Below are 19,447 nucleotides of genomic sequence, written 5' to 3'. Positions count from 1 at the left end.
TGTTTTCTGAAAATAAATGTAATAAGAAAAATGCAGCTAAGCTAGGACATACTTCCCTAACACTAGGGCAGATAGATATTAACTGGAATCAAGATATTTTGTTGGGTTTATTGAGAATCTTGTAGTTTTCTCTTTCTCTTTTTTCTTTTGTTGAAGATAGAAAACGTGATATATTCAGATTTTTAATACAATAGGTAGATAAGAGCAACATGCAGTTAAAAGTACTTAAAACTACACTTTCTTTTTTCTTTAAGCCAGTTGCAACTTGAATGACTTACCAACACACCCTACCCCCCTGCAAATCCTTTATTGTTTTCTTTTATTTTGCCATTTAATTAATTGAATCATTGTCAAGGATGAATAATACAACAAGCAGGGAGCGAATGGAGTCAAACTTGGGATCAGTCTTCATTTGATTCTTGATGTCTATAATTTATTCTCACAAGGAGTAGGTAGGACTTAGGTAGACACTTAGTAGTGCATATCATCGTCTAAATATCTAGGGCTTAATCTCCATTAATGAACTTTGCCTTTGGAGACATGACTGTATGTAGAATCATGCATGTAGGAATTGTGTTAAAGAGTGCTGATACTGGAGTCATAGTCCTCAGGTTCAAATATCACCTCTGACACAACCTGTTGGGGAAGTCATTTCACCTTGCTAGGCCTCAGTTTTCTTGCCAGTAAAATTATGGGATTGGACTAGGTGTCCTCTGAGGTTTTATTGCTGTGGCTTCACACCCATGGCCCCAAGCTCCTTTTTCTTTTGTTGTATATAAATACAGTATATGAATCTTCTGGATCCTAATGCCAAACATGGAAAGTAAAGTTTGGAAAGAAAACGATTGTTTGATCTAATTATGGCTATATATTCACAGTGACACGGCATGAAAGCAAATAGAGATGAAAAAAGAAAAGAGAGAGGACTTGTCTCAGTTATGAGCAATGTGTTCAGGAGATCCCAGCGTTGTATATAAACACTGCATGGGGCTTATGGGGAGTGAGTGAAAAGCTCTTAACTGAGGAAACCACATCGAAAGATAAGATGTTAACAATAGAAATTAGCTGGGGCAGCTAGGTGACGCAGTGGACAGAGCACCGGCCCTGGAGTCAAGAGGACCAGAGTTCAAAGCCGGCTTCTGACACTTGACACTTACTAGCTGTGCGACCCTGGGCAAGTCACTTAAACCTGATTGCTTCACCCCCCCCCCCAAAAAAGCAGGAAATTAACCCTACTGAGCTGCACCATGAACTTCTAGGACTATTCAGCAGAGTAGCCATTTTCTATTTGGTCAGTTCTCCTGACCAAAAAATGTTCTCCTTGCAGAGGGATAGAATAAATGCAGAGAAACATGTTTCATAATATGTTTTGAAACAAAGGAAGAGTTCCTAGTAAAGTGCCAGTGTTAAAGGGGAAAGCTAGCAGATGGGAAGCATCATCAGCACTATGGGATAGTGGTACACAGCAAAAAGCCATGGCTAGAATATTAGAGCATCTGAAGGGCACTACAGCTTAGTAGTAGATCGGGTCCTAGAACTGAAGTCAGAAAGACTTGGGTTCAAATTCCAACTCACACAATACACTTAGGAGCTATGTTACCCTAGACAAGTTATTTAACCCCTATGTGCCAGAGTTCCCTTATCTGTGTACATTGAGGAGGCTGAACTCAGTAGCTTCTAAGGCCCTTCCAGCTCTAAATCAGTAATCCTATGATCTCTTTTAGCTCTAAGCCTTATGATGATTGACACATTGGAGAAGTTAGAAGTTAGTAAAAATAAAGATGTAATTTTTTTTTCATTCAGATTCACAAACCCCTGAAATCTATACATGGACCCATTGGGGATCCATGGATCTCAGATTAAAAACCCTTGCTCTAGGAATTCTGAATATTTACTTAGCCTTCTAGAGCATTTAACATGTGTACCATACAATTAGAAACTTAATCCTATAAGGTCTTTTTTCCCTTTATTTATTCCGAGTGTGTTTGCTTCCCCTCCCCGCCCCCCTTAAAAAAAAAACAACAACTAGTTTTCTCCTTGAGGACAGAACCCAGCTTTTTAAAGCTCTTAAAAAAAATCAACTGTTCTCTCAGTACAATGCTAATAGGCTTTGTCAATAAATCCTTGTTGCTTGATTATTGATGGAGCACCTTTGAGACCAGTAAGCATCAGAAGAATGAAAGAAAGAATTCTTGTTCTCATGTGGAAAAGGTACTTCTTCCTCCACGCAGAAACTATCATTATACCACAGAATGTTAGGACCGGAGGAGACATTAGGCATCATCTAGTCCAAGCTCTCGGGAAGCAGCATGGTACAGTTTGAACCTGAGGACTATGACGCCAGTATCAGCACTCTTTACCAAAATTCCTGTGGGCTCTAGACCTCAGGGTCTAGAGGCAGAGAATGGTGGTTCAAATCCTGTCTCTCTCAGTTGCTACTTGTGTTACCTTCCATAGGTTTCCAAAGTGGGTGATACTGCCCCCTGGGGGTGCTGGAATGATCCAGGAGGACAGTAGCCTCAGGTACAATTGGGAGGTATGGAATAAAAATAAGAGGTGGTGGAAGCATAAGGAAAGAAAAGATAAGAAAATTTAAAACAAATGTTGGTACATGTTTCATCTGTTGTATAACAGTTAAAGTTGTAGTGATTACATTATTTTCCAAATAAACACGCAGAGTGCAAGTTATAACATATCAGTGGTCAAGTCTGCCAACAGGTCTTACCAAGCAAGTGTTGGCAGGCAAGCAAGTTGGTTTCATTGGGAAGTCCAGCATGCATGGGCAGGAGTATGTGCATGTAATGGCTTGTTTACAGTATGACACTATATAGCTACATGATACAATATTGCATCATCAAAATTTCAATGCAGTAAAAAACCCACAAATTTATAATAAGTGATTAAATTTAAAATGCATCATTAAAAAAAATTTATTTTTTTTGAAATGACACAATTTTTTTTAAATCATTAAGGGGTTAAAGAAAATAGATTTTCAGGGCAGTGCTGAGTGATTATTTTTAAAAGGGGGTGGTAGGCCAAATAAGTTTGAGAACCTCTGCCTTAGACAAGTCATTTAACTTCTCTTGATATCACTTTCCTCATTTTTAAAATGACAAAGTTGGATTAAATGTCCTCTGAGGATCCTTCCTACTCTAAATCTATGTTCCCTGCATTTTGCAGATGAGGAAACTGAGGCTTCAAGAGGCAAAAGGATTTACTCACGTTCTCACACGTAACTAATACCTGAGTTAGGACTAGAACCTCTGTTTCCTAACTCCTACTTTAGTGTTTTTATTTCCATGCATCTCTATAGTGTGTCCCTACGTGACTGTGCATAATTGGTCATGGCCATTACTGATCATAAAATGGATAGGTTCTTATGGCAGGAGTTGGTAAACTAAGACCTGAGAGCCAAAGGGCCCATTATCTGTTTCTGTATAGCCCCCTAGCTGAGAAAGTTTTTTTGTACTTTTAAGTACAATAAAACTTTATTTGTTAAAAAAATGTAAAAATCATTCTTAGCTCACTGGCCATGCAAAAAGAGGAGACTAGATAGATTTGATTTTGTGGGCCATACTTTGCAAATTACAAATGGTAAGGACCATGAGCTACTGTTTTCATGGTAGTGAGCCCAACAGTGTCACCAAACACAATGACTAATTGAAAAATGCTAAGTTGATGTTTGATTTCAATATTCATATTTTCAGAATTACAGTCACAAAATTTTTTTGAAAGCTTCATGATCTGTGTGGAAGAGTGCCATGAAAGGAACCAATGCAATCAATTCTATTTAATTCAACAAGCATATATTAAGTACCTTCTATGTGTAAGACCCTGTGCTAGGGGCTATCTGTGCAAAAACAAAAATGAAAAATAGTCCATGCCCTCAAAGAGCACACATTTACAAAGATAAGGAAATACAAGATAATTTGAAAGGGAGAGGGTACTTTTCATGGTGATTCATTGATAAGGAAGCCAGTGACAGCAGACAATCAGTGATGAACTACTCATTTATAATTTTTAAGTGAAATTTCTGCTTTATAGAAGATGACCAAAACTCCCTGTAGCATCCTGTTGGAATAGAAGCCAAGGTCAGTTAGGAATTCCACTTTTGTTTTCAGAAGCTGTAAGGAAAACTTGCATCTGAATGCACACATCTTAGTGATGAGTGATCCTAGAGAGTAGAGGTAGTCAACAGTCAATTCTTATCCGTCCTTCAAGATCAGAAAGATGACCATTTTTATCCATTTAGTTTATAGCCAAAAACTACTTCTGATTCCTAGAAAAGATGCACAGTGATCTCTCTTGTCTGCTCATGTGTTTCAGTATGCCTCTTGGGGAATAACTGAGACTTCATAACAGTGTTTTACTACCTAAAGTAGAGCGATGTGTTTCAACCTGAGGGCAGGTAGGGCAGCCAGGTAGCTCAGTGGATAGACTGACAGGACTGAAGTCAGAAAGACTCATCTTCATGAGTTCAAATTCAGCCTCAGACACTTCCTAGCTGTGTGGCCCTGGGCAAGTCACTTAACCCTATTTGTCTCAATTTCCTAGTTGGTCAAATGAGCTGGAAAAGGAAATAGCAAACCACTCCAGTATCTTTGCCGAAGAAAACCCCAAAGGGGTCATTAAGAGTCAACCAGGACTGAAAAATGGCCAAAGAACAACTACTGTGTAATAACCTTAATGCTTTGTTCTATTAAGGATAAAGGACCCTGGCTTGCGGGGTTAGGGAATGGGGGTTGGGGGAGAGGCAGGATGTCAAGCAGCAGAAAGCAGGAACTTACAAGCCTGGAAAGTCTGCCAAATGTTCTCCCTTACGGGAATTTGCCCAACCTGGAGAAATAGCCCTGCCATATTTTGGCAAGAGACAGGGTGTTAGAGTCAAGGTGCTAGAGAACCTGCCCAACCACATTGTAGGAGTTCCTTTCAATTTCACTGACAGCTAAATATGCAGTAACAATCTGTATAAGAAGATGAAAGTTGTCAGGGAAGGAGTGCCAAATTTGGTGTCAGAGGACCAAGGCTCAAATCACAGCTTTGCCACTTAATATCTGTGTGAACTTGGACAAATCACTTAACCTCTCAGGGCCTCAGTTTCTTCATCTGTAAAATGAAAAGGTAAGACTAGGTCTTTCAACATTCAAGGTCTTTCCTGTTATCAGTCCTTCTTGTCTAGTATCACTCCTAAGTTTGAAACAAAGGTGCAAAGGGTTTATATATCAATTTGATCAGGTAGAGTCTTACCACAGAAAGAACACGGGCTTTGGAGTCAGAAGACCTGATTTCAAATTCTGGCTCTGCTAACTCTAATATATATTCCTACATGACCTTAACCCATCTAAACCTCACTTTCTCAATCTGTAAAATGAAGAGTGGGACTAGATACCTTCTAAGATATCTTCTGACCCTAAGTCTATGATCAGAGGCAGCAATGTAAAATGGAGAGAGAATGGGATCTGGAGTAAGCGGAAAGGCCGAGACTCAAACCCCACTTAAGAAACATACTATGTGACTCTAGACAAGTCACTTAATCTCTGTAAAATGAAAAAGTCTCTTCCAGATCTGCATCTATGATCCTATAAACCTCGGTCCTTTCTAGCCCTACATCTATGGTTTTATGGTCCTAAAGCTATTAGAGCACAATGGCCCTCACAACTAGTGACTCATGACTGGGGCTCTGCCCATTCATTCACACAGAAAAATTAAGCTTTTTTCAGTGCTTTGCTTTAAGCAATGGGAGAAAATATAAATAAGACATGGTTTCTGCCTGCAAGGACCCTAATAAGGCTGATAAGATATAAAGAGAGATAAATAGTCCAGTTTGGCTAGACTGCAGGGAAATTGGGGAGGAATAGTATGATGTAAGGCTAAAATATATGTTAGAGCCAAACTTTGGGAGGTCTTGACTGTCACTGAGGAATTTAGACCTTGTTCACCAGCCAATGAGGAATCATTAAAAGCTTTTGAAAAGTACAATAATGTGATCAGACATGGGTGTGATACCCCTATAAAGACAAAATAAAACAAAAAAAAAGTTATTTAACCTCTGAAGTTCAGTTACCTTTCAAAGAATTGCATCTTATAGATAGGATCAATTTGTTTGTTAACCACTAATATGGTAGGCCTTAAGTAAATGAATTCCATAAAGATCAAGGTATGAAGTTTAAAAATTAGGCTTCCAAGTTCCCAACTCATCCATCTTGCCTAATTCTCTTAAACTAAAAAAAAAATAATACCTAATTTGTAGTAGCATGACACCAAATTATCCTGAGAGCACTTCTGATAATGTTCTAGAAGTGAATACAAGGAAAATATATTGTATTGTCACATGTTTGAGAAACTGTCCCAATACTTTTATTAATTAATAATTAATCCCCTGGAGTTGCATGAATGTCGACGTACTCCAGATCAGAAAAGGATAACTTATAAAGTATCATGAGTAGGAGTCATGCTCAATAGATGTTCATTGATTTGATTTGGAAAGGCTACAAAATCTTCCTTCTCTTCCTATTTATCCTTTTCCTCTTCTTCCTCTTCCTCCTCCTTCCCACTCTCCTATAGCATCATATTCAATATAGCATTTCAGATAATATAGCATTTCTACTTTTTACCTTTGTGGTGGATGTACAACCTCCTTCAGATGATGTGGTGAGTTGGAGAGGAAATAAAAGTTGCCAAACAGATCTGAGGGAATGAATAATAATGGTACTATTAACACACAGAGTTTACAAAGTTATTTTTTTCTAGCAATTCTAAGGGATCCATTAATGTAATTATTATTATCTCTGTTTTATAAGTGAGGAACCTGAGGAATAGAGAAGTTGGGTGACTTGCCTGGCTCCACACAGATGGCAGAATAGTACAAGGGGAAGGTCACTGGATTTGGAATCAGATGACCTGAATTCAAATAACACCTCTGCCACTTTTTGGACAAGTCACTTTACCTGTCTGGGATTCAAGTTTCCCATCCATGAAATAAAAATGTTAGATTATGTATAAATAGATTGTGTATAATCTTTGTAATATATTGTTGCAATCTTTTAGCTAAGATTTTATTTAGGATTTTTACATCCATATTCATTAATGAAATTGGTCTATAATTTTTTTTTGTTTTTACTCTTCCTGATTTAGAAGTCAGTATCATATTTGTTTCATAAAAGGAATTTGGTAGGATCCCTTCTTTACCTGTTATTCCAAATTATTTAATATTGGAATTAGTTGATCTTTAAATGTTTGATAGAATTCACTTGTAAATACATTTGATCCTGGTGCTTTTCTCTTAGGAAGCTTATTTATGGCTTGTTCAATTTCTTTTCTAAAGTAGGTCTATTTAGATATTCTATTTCCTCTTCTGCTAAACTAGGCAATTTATATTTTTGTAAATATTCTTCAATTTCACTTAAATTGTTAAATTTATTGGCTATAATTGGGCAAAATAACTTTATAATTGCTTTAATTTCATCTTCATTAGTGGTATATATTCACCCTTTTCAAATTTGATATCAGTGATTTGGTTTTCTTCCTTTTTTTTAATCAAATTAACCAATTGTTCATTTTATTTGTTTTTTCATAAAATCAAGTCCTAGTTTTATTTATTAATTCAATGGTTTTTTTTTATTCTCAGTTTGATTCATCTCACCTTTAGTTTTTAGGATTTCTAATTTAGTTGTTTAATTGGGGATTTTTAATTTGTTCCTTTTTTTAATAGCATACCCAATTCATTAGTCTGCTTTTTCTCTATTTAATTGATGTAAGCATTTTGAGATATAAATTTTCCTCTAATAACTGATTTTACTGTTTCCTATAGGTTTTGATATGTTGTCTCATTACTTCCCTTCTCTTTAATGAAAGTATTGATTGCTTCTATGATTTGTTCCTTAACCCACTCATTCTTTAAGATTAGGTTGTTTAATCTCTAATTAGTTTTTAATCTATGTTTCCTTGGTCCTTTATTAAATATAATTTTTATTATATTGTTATCTGCAAAGAATACTTTTGATATTTCGGCTTTTAACTATAAAATTTTTGTGTACTAATATATGGTCAATCCTGGTAAAGGTACCATAAACTGCTGAGAAAAGGTGTATTCCTTATTATTTCCATTCAATTCTCTCCAGATATCTATCATATCTGGTTTATCTAAAATTCTATTCACTTCCTTAGCTTCTTTCTTATTTATTTTTTGGTTAGATTTATCAATTTCTGAAGAGGGAAGATTATGTCCCTTATTTTTAGAGTACTATTTATCTATCTCAACCTGTAATTCATTTAACTTTGAAAGCTGTAGATGCTATAATATTCAGTGCATATAGGTTAAGTATTGATATTGCTTCCTTGTCTATGGTACCTTTTATCAAAATGAAGTTACCGTTTATCTCTTTTAATTAAATCTATTTTAGCCATAACTTTGTCTGAGATCATAATTGCTACCCCTGCCTTTTTGCATCAGCTGAAGCATAATAAATTCTACTCCAACCCTCCATTTTAACTCCATATCTCTCATTCTTAAATGTGTTTCTTAAAACACATGGTTGGATGCTGATTTTTAATCCATTTTGCTATCTATTTCCATTTTATCAGTGAGTTCATCCCATTCACACTCAAAGTCATAGTTATTATTTGTGAATTTCCCTCCATCTTACTTTTACTCACTATTTTCCTTCTCAGCCTCTCTTTTTACTCTATCCCTATAACCATTTCTTTTTCCCTTGCCCTCTTATTCCTTATTTTACCCACCTCTCTAAAAGTCCCTCCTTTATCTTCTCCCCCAACCCTCTTAATCTTAATCTCTACACCCTTCTAAAAGTCCCTCCCCCACTCTGTCCCTCAGTTTTCTAACCTCTCTAGATGTTCAGAGACTTCTAAACCTCTTCAGATGTACACTTTGTTTCCTCTTCAACCCAGATGAGAATAAGGTTTCTAGTATTACCAGACCTCCACTCCAAACCTGTTTCCTCTGTATTAGTTCTTTCTTCCATGCCCCCTTTTTATGAGATAATTGCTCATTTTTACCTTTTCCTACACAGTTTTGTTTTTTAGAATCACCCCCATCATGCACAATTCAGCCCCAACATTTCTTTCAAACTACCTTAGTAATGATAAAAGTATTAAGAATATGGTAACATTTTCATATATCATAAGTAAAGAGTTTGACTTTTATCAGTGCCTTATAATTAGTCTTTAATGATTTCCTCATATTTCTTCTGGATCTTTTATATTGATTTTTTCACTGAGTTCTGATCTTTTTGTTACAAATACCTGAAAGTCTTTCAGTTCATCAAATGTCCATTTCTTTTCTATTCAGAATTATATTCAACTTTTCTGGGTAAGTTATTATTGGATGCAACCCCAGCTCCTTTGCTTTTCAAAATATAACGTTCCAAGACATACAGTCTTAGTGTAGAAGCTGCTGGGACTTGTGAAATCCTGACTGGTTTCCCACAGTTTTTAAATTTTTTTTTTTTTTTTTTTTTTTGCTTACAATAATTTCTCTTTGACCTGGGAATTTTGAAACTTGGTTATGACATTCCTATAGGTTTTCTTCCTGGGCTGTCATTCAGGTAGTGAATGGTAGATATTTTTCTATTTATATTTTACCCTCTTGTTCTAGAACTTCAGGGCAATTTTCCTTAATCTCTGTAATATATTCAGATTCTTTTGTTATCATAACTTTCAGGCAGTCTGACAATTCTTAATATAGTCTTTCTTTGATCAATTCTTCAGATCAGTGGTGTTTCTAATGAGATGTTTCAGATTCTCTTCTATTTTTTCTAGTTTTATTATTTTTTGTTGTCTTATAATGTCATTCAATTCCACTTATTCAGCTCTAGCTTTGAAGGAATTATTTTCTTCCTTAAGATTTTGTATCTCTTTTTCCAATTGGTTAACTTTTTTCATAATTTTCTTGGATTGCTTTTATTTTATTTTTGAATTCTTTCTTAAGCTCTTCCAATAGTTCTTTCTGGGCTTGTGACTATTTGACATTACTCTTTGGGGTAGGTGTGGATTTTTTTTTTTACTTCACTATCTTCCTCTGAATATGAACCCAGATTTTCTTTAACACCAAAGTAGCTATCCATGGTTGGGTTCTTTTTTCATTGCCTACTCATTTTTATTTTTATTTTATTTTATTTTATTTTTAGCAGCTAATTATTATTATTATCATCATCATCATTATCAAGTTTTAATCCCTAGTTGTAGGTAATGTTGCCTTAGGCTTCAGATCCTCCTTACTATTGCTTTCTGAATTCTTTATGGAGGCTCAACCCCAGGGACTCTTCTCCTCCTTCCCTTAAGCCAAAGTTATGACCCCAGCCGTGCTGTCCTGAAAATGTTCTTGCTTCCTGTGGTACCACACTCAACAGGCGTGTACTCGCTCCTCCCCACCCACAGCGATAGCCCAAAATCACATCTGGTCAGTACTGCCAGGTCTGACTTCGAGAAACGGGGTTGGGGGGTTGTCAAGCTGGGGTGGGGGAGGAATCCTAGTCTTCCCCTAGTCTTCTGCTGTTCCCTAGATGAAAAGTTCCTGAGGCAAAATTTCTTAAGGCTGTGAGCATGGTGAAAGTTGAGGTGAAATTTCTAGAGGCCTAATCTGCAACCCTCAGGGCCCACTGTTTGTTAAATCAGTGGAGTTTGCCTAGAGGTGTTTACATTTCTTCAGGCCAACCTCACCCCCTGGCCTTTTCTCTGAGGTCCTCTCAAGTTGTTTTAGGAGGACAACTGCTTTACCCCTTTATTTTTGCTGGTCTATGTTCATTTCATTGTGATTTTCTGTCTGTTTGTGGAGGAAATCTGGAAAGCCTGGAAATTTCAGATCTATTTGCCATCTTCCCAGAATACCTCTTAGATTACATGACTTCTAAGGTACTTTCCAGCTCAAAATCTATGACCCTATGAATATATTTCAGGGAATATAACCCAGAATTTCACACTAATCTACAAATAATGCCAGCAGTATGAGCAGGTAGAGTATATTTGAGAAAAAACCTATGGTCCTCCCCCAAATCTCCCCAATAGCATATTTGAAATTATGCAATTAATGTCATTCCTTTTATTTAAATATTGCTCCTTATTAAAATGAAAATAATAAAGCCATTATCACATTTCTACTTCTGCATAAAATAGTTTATTAGGGCCTTTTTTATAGGTTAGCCAGCTAGGCACAAATTTTAAGAAAGTTGAATAGAGAAGAAGCAATATGGCAAGAGGTACCTGTTATCTAAGGTACCATGCTGGAAATAGAAGGCTTTGAAAAGGGAATTTGGAAAGTTCCTGAGGCAGACTTTATCAAAATTATCATCCTTACCACTGTTTTCATATCAGAATTTATGAACAATGTTTTCATTTGCTGTCACCTAACAAACACTCATAATCTCTAAAATAAATGGAAATCAAAGATTTCAATAGAAACTTTACACAGGAACTCAAAATCATTGAGCCTACAAGAGAATGGACTTAAATTCAAATATATTTTATTCAGCTTCAAAGAGCATGTATTTATCTACCTTTGCAATAGTCTAGAGACTGTTAAATATATATGTAAAAGAATAATCTCAGGCTGGCAACTTGTCCCAGAACAATCTCTATTTGAGTCTTATCAAAAAAATGATAAAAAATTAAATAATCATAAGAATAAGGATATAACTACAATGTACCTTCCAAGTATTAGAAAATTAGGAATATGTTTACCATATATAAAAGTTATAGCTTTTATCATTAAAACATCTATGAACATTTACAAAAATATAATATATTAGAAGAGGAGAAAGGAGGGTATACCAAAAATGGTATACCAGGCACTTCTTATAGGTTTATTAATTATTGAAGAGGGCACGTAGGTGGCACAGTAGATAGAGCATCAGCCTTGGAGTTGAGAGGACCTAAGTTCAAATCTGGCCTTAGACACTTCCTATCTGTGTGAACCTGGGCAAGTCACTTAATCCTGTTTCCCTGAATTTCCTCATATGTAAAATGAGCTGAAGAAGGAAATCCAATACCTTTGCCAAGAAAACCCCAAATGGGATAGTGGAAAGTCAGACACTACTGAAATAACTCAACAACAACAAAAATTATTAAACAAGCCACTCTGCTTTTATTGGTTTTGCAAAGCTTTCACTCAGTTCCACACTTGTGACTCATTGATGTCATGCAAATATATAAAATAGATCCAAGTACAGGGAAAATACTAGAATCTTTTAATATCTATGTGGAAAAACTGTTCTCTATTTGAATTATACCACCTACATAATAATGTCAGAAATAATCAATACAAAACATTACATTTTTTTCACGGAAAGAGTTTGAGGCCATTATGCTTCTGCCCAGCCATAATCCATCATCATCTCTAATAGAACTAAGTAAGACTTCCATGGAAAAAATAGAGTCAAACTAAAACATTGCTTGAGAATTATTTGGTGTACATGGATGTCAAAGACATCATGCTATATGGCAACACACACACACACACACACACACATGCACACCCCACCTGTCTTGCATCTTATGGAATTTTTTTCCCAAAGATTTCAAAATACTATTTGAATTCAGTAAGTGTAAAATTCTTAATACATGATGAGGAAAGATAGACTGATGACTTCAAGCTCAAATTTTGAGGCCAAATGAAACCAATGGATAAAAGTGGTACTTATCAGTACTTTGGTCTCCTCCAGTCAAAATAGCACTTCGCTATCATAGCATAAAGTTATCAAGGGAAAATTGCAATTGAGCAACTGAAAAAATCGAGGCTTTCTGGCTAATATAGGTATAGATTACAAAGTTCAATGGGAAGAACACATTTAAAGAAAATAGCACATACATAATACCAGCATTAATTTATACATTTGGAACAGTAATTTAAGACTATAATTGATTAGAAAAAAAATCTCATTTTTGTATTCTGAACTAAAAACCTGCACAATATTAATGAAACATAGGGCCCATCACCCAAGTCAGCTGTCTATGCAAAGGTCAACACTTCTTCACCAAAAAAGGAGGAAGAATATTAATAATTATTCTCACAGCACACATTATACCTGTCAGAAGCCTACAGAAATACATTTGCAGACATCAACTCACCAAGCAATATTAAAGACAAAAGGCATGAGAAACTGAATTTTTCAAATGTACACAAAACTGGTTTACCTCTGGGTAGAATCTACTAAACAACTTAGATCCAAGAGTAGAATCACAATGCCCTCTAAGATGATATTCAAATCAATAATATGTTGAGAAAGAAGTATCAAAAATGGCTAAATCATATGAGGTTGTTTACAGAAACACAAGTGTTTTAAAATAGCAATCAAGGATCAGGCTATTGCCACCAGAAATCCCAGAAAGGTTATCTTTAATGAAGTCAGATTTGTTAATCAATGAAGATTATGCAAGGGATCAATAGAAGTTGTGCAGTATATCACTGCAGGCTATAAAAATTTAGTTAACTACTGAATACCTAGCAAGACATGGCCAATAGAAATTATGCATTAAAAACTCATTGTCTTGCATGGGCTGACAGTTGAGAAATCACCACAATCATCACAAACACAGAAGGTAAAGTGAAGAATATTGTTGACCCAGTAGAAGGAAGAACTTCAGGACAGTTATCCAAAAATTAAATGTGCTACCTCATGAAATAATGAGCTGATTTTAACTAGAGTGCTCAGACATACAGTAGATGACACTGGTAAAATGGTTGTAAATAAAAGTCATGGTTTGAGTAAAGACTGTACTACATGACTTCTAAGGAGGTTCTTTTAGATATTAGTCAATGTCCCCAAAATCCAACAACATAAATTTTCCAAGGTTCTGCTCTACATGGCTCATCACTAATGAGAAAGGATATAAGCTAAATCTTGCCCTGTTCAAAAGATGAGAATGAATGTTGGGGACTAAATTTTCAACAAGCCCAGAAAGCCACAAGGTTAGTTATGCATTCACACATTTTAATGGGAAGCTATATATACTTTGAAAGGAAGTAATAAACAATATCTCTCCCAGGGTAATTGTAAAGCAACCAGACAAGTTGATTTTTTTTTGTTCCCAATACTAACAGAAATTTAAAAAAAACTTGTTTATATTTTTAACAAATAATTTGGGTACCTCAACATAGAGACAGCCAGGCTCAGAGTCAGGAGGACTGGAGTTCAAATCCAACCTCAGACATTTATATTATCTATGTGACCCTGAGCAAATCACTTAATCTCTGTTTGCCTCAATTTCCTGAACTGTAAAATGGGGATAATAATAGCACTTACCTTCCAGGGTTCTGGTGAAAATCAAATGAGAAAATAATTGTAAAGCAATTAGCACAGTGCCCTAGCACACACACACTTATCCCTTTCACATTGCAGGATTTAAGGGTGTGGTAACCCCAGGATCTTGAAAATCCACATGAAGGTTTTTGGTCTTCCCTTTGTACCAGAGAAGAAGTCTGAACTATGATAGTATTAGAAGATAAAATATGTTGATATTATACAATACTATACATATATTATGCATTTTTGAGTTTCTAAACTTTCTCTGTCATCTGCTGGCCTTCCACAATATTCCCAAAAAAATCCCATTTAATTTCTTACACTAACCCACAATATATCAAAGCTGTGATGGGGAAAGTGCCAATGTGGAAGAGATAACTATGTATGTGTATACTCATACATATATATGCATAGAGACATGTTGAATGTACATATGCATATACATATATATCAATATGTGATATGCATATGTGTGTACATATATGTGCATGTACATGCACATACATATAGATATTTATATATACAAAAAAATGTAAAAGACTGATCTAGTGTCCTATCCCTAGAGTTTGTCCTTCAGTTCCAGATAGGCATTGGATTCCAAGAAAAAAATTGATTACCACATCTCTATCACTTCTACTTAGACTAATCTGAGTAAACCATCACATCTATCCAATTGCAGTGAAAGAAAGCTACATCCCAAAATGGCGACTCTATTCATAATGATGGATTGATTTGTAAAGAGAACTCTATGATCTCTACCAATAAAGATGGACTTTTATTTATCAGAAATAGATAAATTCCACTTGAATTATGTAACTACATAGCATGTGTTTCACTTTATAGAATATAGAAATTGGCTTATGACACAACATTCTTATATGATGTTGAATTTAGTTTTTTTTAGGTCTATCTTTGGAATTCCTTCATTGATCCTTGTTCTGTTGCCAGCAACTTCTTCTGATTGTGAGATTGAAGATAAAAATAATACAATAGAAAATTATATGAATGTCTTATTTGTCAACATTCAACATTTGGTATGTAGTTGTTTTGTCTTCTTAATATTTTCATTTGTTGATAATTTTAAAATTGGTCTTTAGATATTAAAAATGTGAAGGTGTATAATATTCTTTTGTAAGAAAGTGAAATATCTATAAGATACAGATTAGAATTGCTGTTATTAATGATATGTGAATCTATACTTGTTATTTGTTAGTAGTCCCATTATTTTGTTGTGAAAAGTAATTTAGATTTAGAAAACCAGAGTTCTAGTTCCAGGCTTCAAGGCCAACTCTACAGTCTACACAATACTGCCTCTTAAGTTGGTAACTGTGAGTAAATTCCTTTGAGGCAGATACATGTTCATTTATCTTCATTTAGCCAAGGACTCCTATGTTTTTAAAAATTTTTAATGTTGCTTGAATAACATATCACAGTATCATAAATGAATAAATGAGTGAATGGATAGATGGATGAATGAAAATTCATTGCTATCTGCTAAGTACTGGAAATACAAATTTAAAAGTGGGACAATTTCTACTTTCAAGGATCTCATATTCTAATTAGGGACCATAATACTGAAAAGAAAATTCATGACAGAGTGGATGGAAAGGCCCATAAATCCTAAATGTAGGGGTGGTGGCAGATGGCAAGGCTCAAATTGTATCAGTAGTTTAGAGGCAGAGCAGATCTAGAGGACATAGGGAGTGGCAAGACATATGATGGTCCTTGATCTCCCTGGATGTAACTTCCATCTTATCCAATCCATGTGAGTAATAAAGCAGCTTGAATGGTTTTGAGGTGGATCCATCTAAGAGAAGAGCCAAAGGAGGAAAACAAAGGCTGGAGTAGGTACCCCCAGTGATAGTGGGTGTTTCATTCACCCAGCCATCCTGGATGTATTTTATTCTTCAAAATTTCAATGCAGCCATTCTCTCATTGGTTTGGGTACTCTCTCTTCTTTTAGTCATATAGATTTCATTAGTCCTCCATGCCATCTTAAATCTTCAATACTAATCATTCTTGAGCTCTCTGTTGACTGCCTTTTCTTCAGGATAGTCTTTCCTCCCTGGGTTTTCATGGCACTGCTCTTTTCTGGTTTTTCCTCTTTTCTTTCTGACCACTCTTCATTTCCCTTTATCCCTTCAACATCCATATCTTGCTAACTGTGGTTGTATCCCAAGGCTCAGTCCTATTCCGTCTCCTCTCTTTTCTCCATACTTTCTCACTGAGTAACCTTATCAGCCCTAGTAGCTTCAATTTCCATCTCTATTCCAATGGTTCCTGAGTCCATATATCCAACTTTAGTCTACCTCCTGAGTTTCAGTTACACATATCCCTCTGCCTGTTGGACATTTCAAACAGAATGTTCCATAAGCATCTAAAATTCAACACATCAAAAATAGAACTAACCTTTTCTTCAAAACCAACCACTCTGCTGAATTTCCCCATTACTCACAGGAGCACCACCATCCTGCCAGTCATTTAGGTCTGTAACTTCAATGTCATACTTAGTCCTTCATTCTCATTCATCCTGCATATCCAGTCAGTTGCCAAATCTCATCATTTCTGTCTCCATGGTGTCTCTCATACGTATATCCCTTTACCAATCACACAAATGCCACCCTAGTTCAGGCTCTCCTCACCTCTCACATGTGCTATTGTACAGCCTCCTTTGGTCTCCCTACCTCAAGTATTGTCCCTCTCCAATTCATCCTGCACACATTCACTTAACTGACTTTATTAAAGTGAGGTTCCACCATGTTATTCTCCCTACTTAATAAATTTAAGTGGCTCCCTGTTACATCTAGGACCAAAAATAAACTTCTCTTTTAGGCATTTGCATCTCTCTACAACGCCTCTCTCTACTACCTTTCTAGTGTTTTTTTATACATTTTTTTTTCCTCTCCACACACTACAATTCAGCCATACCCCTCTACTTTCTCTTCTACATATACAATGCTTCTCCCATCTCTGGGCCTTTGCACTGGCTCCTCCTTATGCTTGTGCAATATACTCTTCCCCCCCAGATTCCTTTCAGAATCTGTGATTTCCTTCAGGACTCGACTCAAAAAACTGCCTTCTACATGAAATTTCTCTTAATGCTTCCACCTCAAACTCTAGTGCACTCTCTCTCAAAACTACCTTAGGATTTATTTTGTCTACATTTTAAATATTTATAAATTTGCATGCTGCATCCTTCAATAGAACGTAAGTTCCTTGAAGGCAATGACTATTTCATTTTTGTATTTGTAGTACCAGGGATGATACATAGTAGGCACTTAATAACTTCTTGTTGATTGATTGCTTGATCGACTGTATAATTCTCCTCCATATCTTGTCATAAATTCTCCATAGAGGATTCACTCAATATGGTAGTGGACTTCCTCTGGTGGTTTTAATACTTTCAGACAACATGGTATTAATTTCATTATGCCTCAGAATACTACAGAACCCCTCTCTATTAAATCTATAGTTAGCACTGAAAATGGGGAATGAGCTAGGCCCAGAATTTAATAGGAGGAAGTCTGCATCTTCTTCAGTAGTTCAGGAATCTGTGACTTTGATGGTGTGTTCACTTCCATCTGTGATTTGGTAGATAATCTTCAAGAGTTGTCATGATTGAAAATTGCATTGCCTTGATGTAATGAGCCTCTTTGAAATTATTTATCTTGCTTCTTGGTCAAAAGAAATAACTGTCCATCACTGGGCCCATACTCAAAAGCCTTTTCTGCTTGTCAGAGTATTCCAGAACATGCCTAGCCTTTGAATATATAAAGTAAGCTCTATAGCATTGTGAGTCATCAGAATTGGGCTTTAGTGGCAGATGGCCAGGATTACATCTGAAAACTGTTCTTTGCTCTTAAACATGCCACACTTCTCCTGCCACAACAGCTCCATCTTTTGAACATCAGTGCTCACCTAGATGCTGTTGGCTTTGAACCATGGAACATGATGATCTTAGAAAAATCAAAATGGCAGGTGGCTTAAGAGGAAATAGAAAGATTCATGGTGGTTAGCTGTGGAATATTGCCCATTATGCCTTACACTCAAGAAGTAGTATAAAAAGACACTATCAAGCACATGTAAAAGGATTTGGGCCAAGAATGCTTGTGGTAGACCCTTAAAAGTGATGAATTATATGGTATAGTGGAAAGAATCAAAGAACTTGAGTTCAGAGTCTGTTTTTGGTATTTACAAGGTGTGTGACATTTTGCAAGTCATTTAATTTTCCTGGGCCTCACATTTCTCACCTCTAAAATGAGGGGAGTGGACTCTGATGCCATGAAGCACTAAAGCTATAAACCTTGTCATAATAAGTTATTTGTTGAGTTGACTTAAATGACGGATGATAAAACATTTTAATACTTTTATCAAAACAAAGTATGGGAAGGAACATACAATTGTGAGGAATGAATTGGACTAAGAGAGAGGTCAGATGCTAGTCTTGTGCTTGTTGTCTCCAAAGGCATTAATATATATACTTCTCATAATGTAACATATGGAGCTTGAAGTCCACTAAAACTTCCAGCTTTTTTTGAGGTGAACTTGCTATCTAGCTACACCCCACTCCCCCATCTTATACTTGTGAGGTTGACTTTTTGAAATAGATTGGAGGAAAAGAATAAGAAAGCATAAGAATGCATGTGGGTATTATGTTTAGTTAAAGGAACTGCAAATATTTGGCCTAGAGAAGGAAGATTTTATTTTAGGGGTAGGTAGTAAATAAATAAATAAAAGTCTAGTTGCTCCCTATCAGCCTCAGGATCAAGTCTAAAATCCTGTTTGGCTTTTAAAGCCCTTCATAATGTGGCCCCTTCCTACTTTTCTAGCCTTATTACACTCTCTTCCCATTCACAAACTTTACAGTTCGTTAACACTACCTTCTTGTTGTTCCTCACACAGAACCCTCCATCTCACCTCTGTGCCTGTCACTGGATGTTCCTCTATGCCTAGAATGCTCTTCTTCCACACCTCTGTCTCCTGGCTTCCCTGGCTTCCTTCAAAAACTAACTCAAATCTCACCTTCCACAAGAAGTCTTTCCTAATTCCTCCCACTACTAATGCCTTCTGTAAGATTTAAACTCACAAAGATGAGTCTTCTTGAATCCAACACCAGCATTCTATCCACTGCATCACCTAACTGATAGATAGATAGATAGATAGATAGATAGATAGATAGATAGATAGATAGA

At 36.0% G+C, this 19,447-nt stretch overlaps 1 protein-coding gene across 4 annotated transcripts in view; it reads left to right on the top strand.

The window, feature by feature from the left end:
• Positions 1 to 19,447, top strand: part of LOC114053688 (interleukin-7-like) — a 55,481-nt gene that overhangs the window by 2,806 nt on the left and 33,228 nt on the right. For all 4 annotated transcript variants that reach the window (XM_027876804.1, XM_027876805.1, XM_027876803.1 and 1 more), the window contains exon 2: positions 15,150 to 15,289. In XM_027876804.1, the coding sequence (XP_027732605.1) occupies positions 15,150 to 15,289 (140 nt within the window). The remainder of the gene's footprint in view (positions 1 to 15,149; positions 15,290 to 19,447) is intronic.

Source organism: Vombatus ursinus, unplaced genomic scaffold (genome assembly GCF_900497805.2).
Source record: "Vombatus ursinus unplaced genomic scaffold, bare-nosed wombat genome assembly UNPS02014812.1, whole genome shotgun sequence".
Classification (NCBI taxonomy): domain Eukaryota; kingdom Metazoa; phylum Chordata; class Mammalia; order Diprotodontia; family Vombatidae; genus Vombatus; species Vombatus ursinus.
Note: the sequence above shows the minus strand (reverse complement) of the source record. Positions and strands in the feature narration are given on the sequence as shown.